This window comes from Palaemon carinicauda, chromosome 26, assembly GCF_036898095.1.
Source record: "Palaemon carinicauda isolate YSFRI2023 chromosome 26, ASM3689809v2, whole genome shotgun sequence".
NCBI classification, from domain to species: Eukaryota; Metazoa; Arthropoda; class Malacostraca; order Decapoda; family Palaemonidae; genus Palaemon; species Palaemon carinicauda.
Genome location: NC_090750.1, coordinates 101,839,388 through 101,853,197, shown reverse-complemented (window position 1 = coordinate 101,853,197; position 13,810 = coordinate 101,839,388). Strand labels below are relative to the sequence as shown.

General features: G+C 43.2%; 1 protein-coding gene across 1 annotated transcript in view; it reads right to left on the bottom strand.

Annotated features, from left to right (window-relative positions):
• Window positions 1-13,810, bottom strand: part of LOC137619729 (thioredoxin domain-containing protein 12-like) — an 88,553-nt gene that overhangs the window by 19,980 nt on the left and 54,763 nt on the right. Inside the window, exon 3 of the mRNA XM_068350030.1 lies at window positions 6,366-6,509. Coding sequence (XP_068206131.1) covers window positions 6,366-6,509 — 144 coding nt within the window. The remainder of the gene's footprint in view (window positions 1-6,365; window positions 6,510-13,810) is intronic.

Here is a 13,810-nt window from a genome sequence, read left to right as displayed (position 1 = left end):
GTAGTGTCGCAAAACTTATAATTTTATAGTGTTGGAAAGTGTTTCTAGATGATCTGGCTACCCATGCCTATCTTTTTTTTTTTAGCCAGATATGGCGTATATATAGGTTTGTGTTCGATTTTCCTGTGATTGCCATTTTTTCGTTTTTTCCCATTTCTTTCAAAATTACTACGTACTAAGGAACTATCACAGAGTAATGATTCATTTAGATGTTTATTTGTCGGAAAATGTGCCTTGATGGTTTGCCTAGCACGTGGCTGAATTTTCTTTTTCTGAAATGCCGTATATTAGAATGTTAGCCATTTTTCCGCGAGTGCCCCTTTTTATTTGTTTTGCATTTTTTCGCTTAGTCATGTTACCGTAAGGAATTGGCAAGTAGTGTCGCAAAACTTATATTTTTATAGTGTTGGAAAGTGTTTCTAGATGATCTGGCTACCCATGCCTATCTTTTTTTTAGCCAGATATGGCGTATATATAGGTATGTGTTCGATTTTCCGGTGATTGCCAGTTTTTCGTTTTTTCCCAATTCTTTCAAAATTACTACGTACTAAGGAACTATCACAGAGTAATGATTCCTCTAGATGTTTATTTGTCGGAAAATTTTGTTTACTTTTTTTTTGATTGAATATCATCAAATTTTTTTAGCTAAAATATTATATTGTTTTACATTTTTTTTTTTTTTTCAATTTTATTTCCCTTCAAAAAATTTTTTTTGGGTCAGAATTTCAATTTTATAGTCGTAAAATAATCGACAATTATCCAGCAACCCACCATACAATTTTTATGCATATCCAATAATAATTAGATTAGTAAATAACACCTTGAAATTGACATACCCTTCCTACATTTCAAGTGGCAGATTAGGGAGTCTGAGTCAGTGTGGTTGGCGGCCATTTTGTGGACATATCCGAAGCGTAAGCTGCCCTATCTATATATATTCTTGTTCCCTATAGAAATTGTGATATTTTGGTATATTTTTACCTGCATAAATATCATATTATATATTAAATATATGTATTTTTTTACGAAATTTCTAAGTACTCAAAAAATTACCTTTAGATATGGCCCCTGATATAAATGTAATTTACAAAATAATGAAGATTTTTTTACATATTTCTATTTTAGGATAACATATGTTTATTCCCTAAAAAAATTAGCAACTTCCTATTTCATTTGGGTACCCAAAAAAATTCATGAAATTTGGACAAATTTTTTTGGCCAAAAAAAGTTACTCTTTTTTTCTCATTTCAGATCTTCACCTCCATGGGTCTGATTTCATCCAAAATACATCAAGATGTGTCCTAAACATTCAAGAATCAATTCCTAAAAGGATTTGTGTATATATGTATAAACTTTTTTTTTATGAATTTTTATGTCAGGTCTTTTTTTTTTCTACTTAATTTTTTAAAATATTTATAATAAATAGTTTTTCTGCAGATGAGTAGTATTTATCTTTACAGTTGTTTTAAGCATTCATTGAAGTTTTTTTTGGCAAAAGAAAAAAGGAGGTTACTGCAAAAACTGATTTTTCAAGAATTTTTTTTGGCGTCGGGGTCGTTCGCGTCCGAGTATACCCTTAAAGGGGTGTCCGAGGAGCGTACCTATCCAGGGTTAAGAGAATTTTAAGGATATTCGTGCCAGGAGTTAGAATTCTGGAGACCTAAAGGTAAATTCTCTGGGAATATCACTGTAGTTCATATATCCCTTGGAAGCTACTATTAGGAACCTTCCATCAGGAGGACATGGCCTGAGCCCAAAAATAATAATAAAAATACTGTAATAATAATAATACAGTAATAATAATAATAATAATAATAATAATAATAATAATAATAATAATAAAGAGAAGAGACAATTCCGTCAAGGAGGAAATGTTAACTCACTTCAGTTTAAAGACAAGGTTTAAGGCCGAATGATGTCCTATCACCACCGACACTGAACTAAGTTTTTCTTCACTGAGGTATACTGAAAACTCCACTATCGTTGGAATAGTGGCACTGAGAGGAGGGATACCTCGTCCACAACACCAACCATAAAAGACGGACCACATTGCCTGATATACTGTGGCACACGAGTCCTGGAGGTATCGTGCCATTCTCTTCAAAACTGGTCTCGAAAAGCTTTTCTTTGCAAGGAGTTGCTGGATAACCTCCAGGCATGAAAATGAAACGATAGAATTGCTTAATGGAAGATCTTCACGTGTGGTTGCCTGAGTAGATCGGGGAGCGGGGGAAGCTCTCTCGGTGCCTTCTGTGAGCAGATGCAGAAGATTCGGGAACTATCCATCATGTTGACAACAATGGAGCTATTAGGGTCATCAACACATCTTGCAATGCCCTAACTTTTTTTAGAGGCTTCCTATTAGGCAGAAGGGGGGGAACACGTAAATGTACATCCTGTCCCACGGATATTGAAAAGCGTCTTGGCTGACTGCCTGGGGATCTGATCCGGAACTGGAGAGCAGTATACCGGAAGTTTCCGGTTTAAGGACGTAGCAAACATGTCGATTGTCGACCAACACCACTAAGTAAAAACTTTGTTGGCTAACTGTTGTTTCAAAGACCATTCATAGCCTACTGTTCTGCTTGTCCACCAGCATTTTCTTCTTGCCCGGGATGAAATGGGGTGATAGCACTACTGAGTTGTCTTTCATCCATCTAAGGATTCCCATAGCTAGCTGCTGTGAAAAGTACCTCCTTGTTTGTTTATGTGTAACCCTACCATAGTGTTGTCGCTCCACAGCACTATGAAGTACCCTGAAAGGAGCTGATGTTATTGTTTGAGGGCAAGAAAGGCTGCCCTCATTTCCAGGTTTATTTGGCACTGTCTTTTGGAACCGGGGCAAAGCCCAGATGCAGTGAGGTGCAACAGGTGGCCAACCCCCACCTCTCTTCTTTTGATGTGTCTATGAAGAGCAACAAATTTGGGGGAGGAGAGAGAAGGTTTACTCCCTTGAGCAGGCAGGAATCTGACATCCACCACATAGGTCTCTCTTCTGCTCTAGACCTACTAGCACCGAGGTGTTTGGTGGGTCAAGGTGCTGAGATCAAGTCTTCAGCTGCCATTGTAGAGAACTAATGCACAGACAGCCATTGGGAACCAACTTCTCTAGAGAATTTGGGTGTCCCAGCAGCCTATGCCAAAGGCCTGCTGGTAACTTGTCCCGTGAGAAAAAGGGTTAAGCTACCTCTCTCACTCTTTTTTATTCTTTCCTCAAACGAGAAAACTTTGCCTAGTTTGGTCATGATTTTCATCCCTAAATATACCATCTCTTGAGAAGGTTGCAGGTGCGACTTTTTGTAATTTACTAAGATCCCCAGATCCCAGCAAAAGGCGAGAAGCCTGTCTCGGTGGAGGAGAAGGGTCTCCCTCAAGTCTGCTAGAACGAGCCAATAGTCTAGATAATAAAAGAGACGAATGCCGTTCTTGTGATTTCCTACCTCCAGCCGCCTTTTCTACAAGATATCATCAACTGTAGAAGCCTGGAGGCCCGTTCAGGACATCTTGGAGAGTGTCCTTCCCTACATGGTCTGGACTTCGGCCTGAATGGCCTGTTCCTTTTCGGATCCCTTCGTGTAGGAATCTGACATCGTCGGATGTAGAGTCAGAGGAGGGTAAGAGAGTGTGAACGGAATGATGTATCAATATTTGAATATGAAGACCGACCAAAGTTTGGCCCTATGGAGTATCCACCTCTGCCATTAAAATAAGACAACCTAGATCGCATGCAGACCTCCGTCAGACAGAGGAGCTCCCTACCCACCTGCAGAAACCTGGAGGCCCATCTGGGACATCTTGGAGAGTGTCCTTTCCTAGTATGATCTAGACTTTGGCCCGAATGGCCCATTCCTTCGCAGATCCCTTCGCGTAGGAATCTGCTATCGTCCGTTGTAGGATCAGAGAAGGGTGAGAGAGCGGGAATGGAATGATGTATTAATATTTGAGCATGAAGACCGACCAAGGTTTGGCCCCATGGAGTATCCACCTTTGCCATTAAAATAATGGACGACCTAGATCGCACGCAGAACTCCATCAGACAGAGGAGCTCCCCTACCCACCTCGCTAGTGCTTAGTGAATAGGTGCACAACACTGCACGAGACTCGGGTCTGTGCTCATGCTAAGTGGAATGGACCAGAGTACTCTCGTACGACCTTCCTCCCGCAGAAGCCTAGCAGAGAGCATTATGTGCTCCTACAGGAGGAGGAATTCTCTCATAAAAGGCAAGTAAAGCTGCAAGAGGTAGGTTGTACCCACAACCTATCCGTGAGGAAATAGTTTTCCCCTCCAACTTATTGGAAACTAGGATGGGCTCTGGGCTACCTGGTCAGCCAACTAGCCAGTAGGGTAGCCAACACCTCCCAGGGATTGTGTCTGTTGCTCCACCCAAAAGGGTTGACCAGTTCAATTAAAAGGAACAAGGAACCATGACTCTCAAGCGAAAGGTTAATTCTCATCGGTTACTCCAGAGGGGCTGAGTAATTGCCTAGCAAGTAAAAATCTCAAATAGATTGATGTCGAGACAGGCAACCAGTTGCAAGCAACTTCTCTGTAGGGCAGGAATTCTGTCCTTCAATTGCCTTCAATCAAATGTGGGTTGGCTGTGAAAGTATGCTTACAGATCGGTAACACCAAAGTAGCCAGTACTCTAGAGGAAAATGGTATTACAGCAAATCTCCTTAGCAATCACTGTCGAGTATGAGACCAGTCGCTAACGTCCATTCGCATGTAACTATTCCGAAAGGCAAGATTAAGACATATCTTAAATTTATTGTTGGACAGGTAACTGCCAGCGAAAGCTAGTGAGCGCCAGCGAACACAGATGTGTGTTAGAGAACACTGGCGAGTGTTTGCGAATACTGCCGAGGGTTAGCGAAAGCTGGCGAGCATTTGTGAATACTGCCGGGGGTTAGCAAATGCTGGCAAGTAGAGAGTTGACTCTTACCTGTAAGGATGAGTCTAGATAATGAGAGTAAGTGCGTGCTATCGAAATAGCGTGCACTTGATGCAAACGTTAGCTGAAGCTCTGTGAGCTGGCAAGTAAGTACGATGTAGGCAATAACCCCAAAGAGTTATAGCCTACTAGACTTGTCGATGGCAGCGGTGGTGACTGCAAGCAGTCGGCAGGGATCACCATCTTTGGCAAAGACGGCAAAGAGAAATTGCTCACAAGACTCGTTTTGTAACCTGAGGGTACAACGGCGATGAACAGGAATTCCAAACAGTCACCTAATTCCTTAATTACCAAGCTTCAAAGAGCTTTGCTCCGAAGAGCCAGAGCAGGGCATGAATGAATCCAATTCTACCGAGGAATCCCCTGGGGGAGGGAATCCACTCAGGCGAAAGCAGTCTCTTCCGCGGGCGGGAAAGGCGATCAACCCCTGTTGCCAGTGTTGACAATTCTCCCCATAAGTGGGAAGATTGCTGGATAGTGGGTGGTGGAGGGTAACTCTCCCTTGGAATGAAAAGTTACCCATCACCTGGTGGAGGTTAACTCTCCCTTGGAAGGGGAAGTTGTCCAACACCTGTAGGCGGACCTCCGGGCAGCAGTCTCTACTTCCCGTCAACAAGCTTTGTTCAAGTCAAAGGTCGGCATTGAGAGCTGCCTGTGAGACATAGCTGAAATCAGTTTCTACGTTCACACTGAAGGGATCCCTCCCGACTGGAAACCCCGAAGGAACCAGTCTGCTACTGCTCTCGTTCCTACACCAGAGCTGCAGGAACAAGGTGCGCAGAAGCAGAGAATACTGCGGTCACCAGTAACACCCTTGGAAACCATTCCTTAGCGGGGGAGATACGAAAGCCCCAAGGAAGGTAGGGGTTGCTGCATGTGCCAATGAAATAATCTACTCCAGGTGGTGGCCACTGTTGCTTTGCCAAGTGAGATAACGGGGGCCCCATCTAAGGGAAGTCTGGGTCACCATCTAAAAAGAAAACAGAATTTTTTAAAACTTTAGGCCAGTCACTTTTAATCATAAACCGGTTAAAAGGTCTGAAGGGAGAGTAAGACTACATCTCAACTCTACTTAACTCTAAATAAAAATTGGCAATTGTTTACTAGCGCTGGTGTGAGCGGGGTGGTTGGTTTATCCCCGCTAACTCCTTCTGCTAACTAGCGGTATGTAGTTACACTTTAAAAAAGCTTTAACGGCTGGTTTCAGCTATCGCCAAAATAATACTCCTACGCAAAGAATGTATGGTTTGTATATAGAGCCGGAACAATTAATAATTTGGTCAAATACAGATTTCAACCCCAACACATTTAAATATGCAATTGACCAATCCTTATATCTTAATATATACAGTATATAGAAGACAGAAAATTTTATGCATAACCTAATCAGAAAAGAATGATGTAATTACTCACCTAGGAAAAGAATTCTTGGAATGTATCCACCGTCAGGTTTATACTTCTCGTCCTCAGGTTCATCATTGTCTAATGTGTTAACCATAACAAAGTGCTTACTCAGCTCAAGAGCCTTCTCTGAAGCTGCAAACTTTGGCTTAAATGCTGAAATAGTTATGTACGATTGTTTAGTGTTCTTCTTAGTGACCTCTTAATTGGCGAGAACAAAGATATTAAAGTACATACTGTACAAATTTATAATGCCTTTTGAAATGGGATATTAATCTCAAGTTGTTAATTCACTCCTGGTCTGTATTCACTGAGAAAATTCTGAAGTGATATGTATTCCACCAAAATACTTGTGATATGTATTCCACCAAAATACTTGTGATATGTATTCCACCAAAATACTTGTGATATGTATTCCACCAAAATATTTGTGATATGTATTCCACCAAAATACTTTATTAAGTTTATGTATTAACTTTGAAAATTCTAAGAAGAGATAGGCTACATATTCCACCGAAATGCTTTAATGACTAGGTAAAAAATGAAACAAACATGACAATGACCAAATGTTAAACATTTGAGGAACATGAACACAATAATAAATTACATAACCTGTTCTACAACTTTCCTTTCTGATGGTAACAGCTAAATAGTTGTGATTTCTATACTTCCTTGTACAGTATCTACAAAGATTTTTCAATATTAAACTTACCCGATAATCATGTAGCTGTCAACTCTGTTGCCCGACAGAATTCTACGGAAGGGATACGCCAGCGATCGCTATACAAGAGGGGGGTGTACTCACAAGCGCCACCTGTGGCCAGGTACTGCAGTACTTCTTGTTGACACCACTTCAATTTTTCCTCTGTCGTGCTTCCGGCAAGACGTTCATGGATACGCTTATAATTTTGGAGTTTTGTTCACGGTTTTTGGTGAAGTATTGCTCTAAGATTTCAGCTTTCGCTATTCAGGAAGTTCTATTATTAGCTTAGCTAGCTTTTGGAATTAATTTGATTAATTATGGTGACGAAGAGAGTATGAACTCTCTTTCACCTTTAAATGGCCGACCCTTCCCTTAGACGGAAGTGTTGGTGTCTAAGAGAGTATAGACTCTCTTTCTTAATTTTGCTTAACAAAAGTTATAGATTTATTTTATATCTCTCCGCCTTTTATAGGCCTCTTCGATTAACTTCCTTTTATTATAAAATTATTAAAATTAATTTTTATATTTCGACCTTTCCTAATAGTAGGCGGTCTTTTCTTGTACCGAAGTTAATTAACATTGAGCCCGTCATTTCGGTTTTACCTGTTAACATATTATGCTATTTTAATGTTTTTGAAAGAATTTCTTTGATAGTCTCCTACTGTTTCAAAGTTGAACTAACGTTTTGTTTTGTCTCTGCAGTTGTTGACGTTCAGAACGTTCAACTTGCGCTCTATCGTTACGATAGAGAGAGAATTTTCACGGTGTCACGTTGCAGTAAGAGTAAACCGTTTATAACGTTTTGTTCATTCTTTCTTAGCTTAATGGTTTTAATTCTAATAAAGGAACTTTTTATTTGGGAAATCTTTCAGTTTTTTTCCTTTAACAATAATATGTTTTAACGAGTATATATGATTGGGCTCTTCTCTCAGGTTCTAAGTCTAGAGAGAGAGAGAGAGAGATAGAGACGGAGGGAGAGAGAGCTGGATAAACGTTTCGTTCAAGCGAGTAACGTTGTTATCGTTTTTGCCTTTCTCCCTAGTCTCTTTAGGGGAAGAAGGTAAACGTTTCTAGAGTTTATTCTTGTTCTCAAGCTTTATGCGGTGAGAGATTTTAAACGTAGTTTATTTGATCTAGTGTTTAGTCTCTTTCCAGCCACTGAATTATTTATCTTTCATTAGATTTTTCTGTTACATTGTAATTCTGTTTTCGCAATTACTAACTTTTAAAGAAGGATAGAATTGCGTGTTTCAGGTACAAACCACTTAAAGTTTCGAGTTCAGTGAAATAAGTGCAAACAGAAATTCAAAAGTGATAAGTGATTAGCGCAAAGTGTGTCAGTGTTGTGCGTGAGGGTACTTCTTGCGTGCCAGTCGTCCTCCCAGTCCGGGACCTCTTGCAAGCTCCCAAGCCCAGGGGAGAAGCAATGTCGAAGGGCAAAAGGGTTCGGCAGGCCTTGATCGGCGCACAGAAGTATCCTCGGTGGTTGCGGGCGTGTCTTACAGAGACCGTCACTCCCACCCGCAGACGATTGAGCCCTTATTTTACTCGTCTGCAGAAGAAATTTCGGGGAGATAACGCTGGACTCAGGTCTCAAGACCTCTTAAACGTAAAGTCCAGACCTCTAGAGTTCAACAACCCGGATGCAGTCATTGGGTTAGCTCTGACTCTCCGCAGTCATCAGGTGACTGCACACCTCCTAAGAGAGGTAAGGTGATGCCGCAACAGACCTCATCTTCTGTTAAGGCTTTGCCTCAGCAGACCTTAGCGTCTGCCGACCCCAAGATGACTTTGCTGCAGTCCATGCAGTCACAGCTTGCGGTCTTAATGCGTGAGTGTCAGGCTGAGAAGGTTACACCTCCTCCTGCGATCGCTCCGCCTCACCGCAGTCCAGTCTGCCAGGCGTACGATGTTGAGGTTCCTCAGGATACCTTACCGCGTACTGAGTTGCCAGTTACCAGCGGTGTGCAGGAACCTCCGCCTTCCTTAAGGCAACCTCAGCAATGGGAGCAGGAATCTTATGCCTTACTTCCTCCGCTTCCGCTTGCGGTTCCACCAGCGAGGCAACAATCTCTTGAGGTACGACAACCTCTTCCATCAATGAGGCAGCCACCTCAGCACTCGCTGCAGCTTAGGCTAGCACCTCAGGAACCTCAACTCGCGAGACAAGAACTGCGTTCTGCGCAGCCGCTACTTCAACTCTCGCAGCTCACACCTCAGGAACCTTAACTCGTTCCTCAGGAACCTGCTACTGCGCATCCGCAACCCTTACAGCAAGCGCAACTCTTGAGGCAGCAACCTCATACTATGAGTCAGCCACCTCAACGCATGCATCTGCCACTTTCTCCTCAACTTGAGCCTCTTCCCATTCAACTTGGAAATAACAAATGACAATAATAACACCTCATTACTTTCATAACTTGCATTTGTAATCATATACATGTATGCCTACACAAACATTATGATAATGGAGGTTATTTGTATTACTTATATAAAAATATATATGTATTCCTTGCAATATATTTTTAACAATATCGCAAAATATGGCAAAAATATCTTCAAAACAAAAATGAATCATGAGTTATGAATGTAAGGTAATATTTTGTTGATATTAAAACCCCATGCAAGCATGCATGAAGTAATGCAGTGTTGCCAACAGGGCGAGTTTCCCTTTCCTGAGGTGAAGTAGATTATAGTACATTTAGTGTAGCTTAATTCTACGATTATCATGCCGGCTATCAAATTCATCAACAAAACAGTCTAAATCAATTCCCTCGGCACGTGCACTTTCAATGGACGGTAATGCGATATTACTCACTCTAGCACTGGTCATGGAATTTCTGAGAAATGTTACACGCCATGCAACACGCTCTGCTTACCTTACAGCATGCTCTACATACAGCATGCTCTGCATACAGCATGCTCTGCATACAGCATGCTCTGCATACAACATGCTCTGCATACAGCATGCTCTGCATTCAGCATGCTCTGCATACAACATGCTCTACATACAGCATGCTCTGCATACAGCATGCTCTGCATACAACATGCTCTGCATACAGCATGCTCTGCATTCAGCATGCTCTGCATACAACATGCTCTGCATACAGCATGCTCTGCATTCAGCATGCTCTGCATACAACATGCTCTACATACAGCATGCTCTGCATACAGCATGCTCTGCATACAACATGCTCTGCATACCTTACCGCATGCTTCTCAGTCACACATCTTTGGTTGTTGCCAACTCACTAGACTGTCAAGCAGTTTCATAACGTTGCCTTCTAGTCTGCTGCTTTTGCACCATTGAAACCCTCACTGAGAGAACTTAGCTTTTCTCGGATATGGTCCCTGTAGATGAGAAAGTGCTTTTCTCCCTCCTTCTGATATTCCCTTGAGGACTCTGTCATTTGGAGAGGAGCCTTTAGCTGCGTAGCCTCCTATGGACTTTTATTTAAGCATAACATGCTTCCAGGGAAGGTAGTGGTTCCACTTCAGTCACTAACCCCGTCTGTTACCACACCTGCTCCCATAGACCTTGAGCTGTGTTGCAAGACATGCAGTCCAAGCTTAGTCCTTGGTAAAGGATTTTTTGTTTACGGAGTCAGTGTGTCACTGGGAAGACGTTCAACAACCAGCAGAAGTGACTTGTTGTGACGCAGTGCGGCAACCTCAGCAACCCGATAAGGAGTTGTCTGTACGACCCAGTCTAGACAGCTTCGGGTTGTCACTGTACTTCCTCGCTTCCCCATGGTTGACAGTTCACAGACTGTGCAGCAGTACCATGATCTTGTGTCCGGCTCCGTCAGACGACTGGCTTTTAAGAGCTCCCACAAGTCGTCGCTGTCTGGAGATTCTCAGATGGACTATGGATCTGACTAAGGAACTGGGTCTCCTGGTCAATTTTGAGGAGTCTCAGCTCATCCCATCCCAGACCATTGTCTCCCTGGGTATGGATCTTCAGAGTCGAGCTTTTCGGGCTTTTCCGTCGGCCCCAAGGATCTTCCAAGCCCTAGAATGCATCCAGAGCATGCTGAGAAGGAACCGATGCTCAGTCAGGTAGTGGATGAGTCTAACAGGGACACTTTCATCGCTGGCCCTGTTCATCGTGTTAGGGAGACTCCACCTCCCCCCCTTCAGTATCATCTAGCTGCTCACTGGATAAAGGACATGACGCTAGAGACGGTCTCAGTTCCTGTTTCCGAAGAGAGGAGGTCTTCTCTCGCGTGGTGTAAGAACAGCTTTCTTCTCAAGGAAGTCTTCCTTTGGCTGTTCAGAAACCCGACCGCCGTCTCCTCTCGGACACATCAGACACGGGCTGGGGTGCGACTTTGGACGGACAGGAATGCTCGGGAACATGGAATCAGGAGCAAAGGACACTTCACATCAATTGCAAGGAGTTGTTGGCGGTTCTTCTGGCCTTGATAAACTTCAAGTCCCTCCAGCTTAACAAAGTGGTGGAGGTGGACTCTGACAACACCACAGCCCTGGCTTACATCTTCAAGCAGGGAGGGACTCTTTCGTGAAGTTGTTCTAGATCGCAAGGGTCCTCCTCTTCTGGTCTAAAGATCGAAAGCTCACGCTGGTAACGAGGTTCATTCAGGGCGGTATGAATGTCATGGCAGATCACCTCAGCCGGAAGGGTCAGGTCATCCCCACAGAGTGGACCCTTCACAAGAATGTTTGCAGCAGACTTTGGGCCCTGTGGGGTCAGCCAACCATAGATCTGTTCGCTACCTCGATAACCTAGAGACTCCTGTTGTATTGTTCTCCGATTCCAGACCCAGCAGCAGTTCACGTGGATGCTTTTCTGCTGGATTGGTTCCATCTCGACCTGTATGCATTCCCGCCGTTCAAGATTGTCAACAGGGTACTTCAGAAGTTCTCCTCTCGCAAAGGGACACGGCTGACGTTGGTTGGCTCCGCTCTGGCCCGCGAGAGAATGGTTCTTAGAGGTACTGCAATGGCTGGTCGACATTCCCAGGACTCTTCCTCTAGGAGTGAACCTTCTACGTCTACCTCACGTAAAGAAGGTACACCCAAACCTCCACGCTCTTCGTCTGACTGCCTTCAGACTTTCGAAAGACTCTCAAGAGCTAGGGGCTTTTCGAAGGAGGCAGCCAGAGCGATTGCCAAAGCAAGGAGAACATCCACTCTCAGAATCTATCAGTCTCAAGGGGAAGTCTTCCGTAGCTGGTACAAGACCAATGCAGTTTCCTCAACCAGTACCACTGTAACCCAGATTGCTGACTTCCTGTTATATCTAAGGAAAGTAAGATCCCTTTCAGCTCCTACGATCAAGGGTTACAGAAGTATGTTGGCAGCGGTTTTCCGCCACAGAGGCTTGGATCTTTCCACCAACAAAGATCTACAGGACCTCCCTAGGTCTTTTGAGACCTCAAAGGAACGTCGGTTGTCCACTCCAGGCTGGAATCTAGACGTGGTCCTAAGGTTCCTTATGTCATCAAGATTTGAACCTCTCCAATCAGCCTCTTTTTAGGACCTCACATTAAAAACTCTTTTCCTCGTGTGCTTGACAACAGCTAAAAGAGTAAGTGAGATCCACGCCTTCAGCAGGATCATTGTTTTCACATCTGAAACGGCTACATGTTCCTTGCAGCTCGGTTTTTACTAAACGAGCTTCCTTCACGTCCTTGGCCTAAGTCGTTCGAGATCCCAAGCCTGTCCAACTTGGTGGGGAATGAACTGGAGAGAGTACTTTGCCCAGTTAGAGCTCTTAGGTACTATCTAAAAAGGTCTTAACCTTTACGAGGACAATCAGAAGCCTTATGGTGTGCTATCAAGAAACCTTCTTTTCCAAGTTCTAAGAACTCAGTTTCTTACTATTCAGGCTTCTGATTAGGGAAGCACATTCTCATCTGAAGGAAGAAGACCTTGCTTTGCTGAAGGTAAGGACACATGAAGTGGGAGCTGTGGCTACTTCAGTGGCCTTCAAACAGAGCCATTCTCTGCAGAGTGTTATGGATGCAACCTATTGGAGAAGCAAGTCAGTGTTCGCATCATTCTATCTCAAAGATGTCCAGTCTCTTTACGAGTACTGCTACACCCTGGGACCATTCGTAGCAACGAATGCAGTAATAGGCGAGGGCTCAGCCACTACATTCCCATAATCCCATAACCTTTTAACCTTTCTCTTAAATACTTTTTATGGGTTGTACGGTCGGCTAAGAAGCCTTCCACATCCTTGTTGATTTGGCGGGTGGTCAATTCTTTCTTGAGAAGCGCCGAGGTTAAAGGTTGTGATGAGGTCCTTTAGTATGGGTTGCAGCCCTTGATACTTCAGCACCTTAGAGTTGTTCAGCCTCCTAAGAGGAACGCTGCGCTCAGTAAGGAAGACGAACTTATTTAAGGCAGAGTAATGGCTCAAGTCGACTTCCTTACCAGGTACTTGTAATTTCATTGTTATTTTGAATAACTGATAATATGAAATACGGGATACTTAGCTTCTTGATATACATGTACACTGGTTTTCACCCACCTCCCTGGGTGTGAATCAGCTACATGATTATCGGGTAAGTTTAATATTGAAAAATGTTATTTTCATTAGTAAAATAAATTTTTGAATATACTTACCCGATAATCATGATTTAATTGACCCACCCTTCCTCCCCATAGAACCAGTGGACCGAGGAAAAATTGAAGTGGTGTCAACAAGAAGTACTGCAGTACCTGGCCACAGGTGGCGCTTGTGAGTACACCCCCCTCTTGTATAGCGATCGCTGGCGTATCCCTT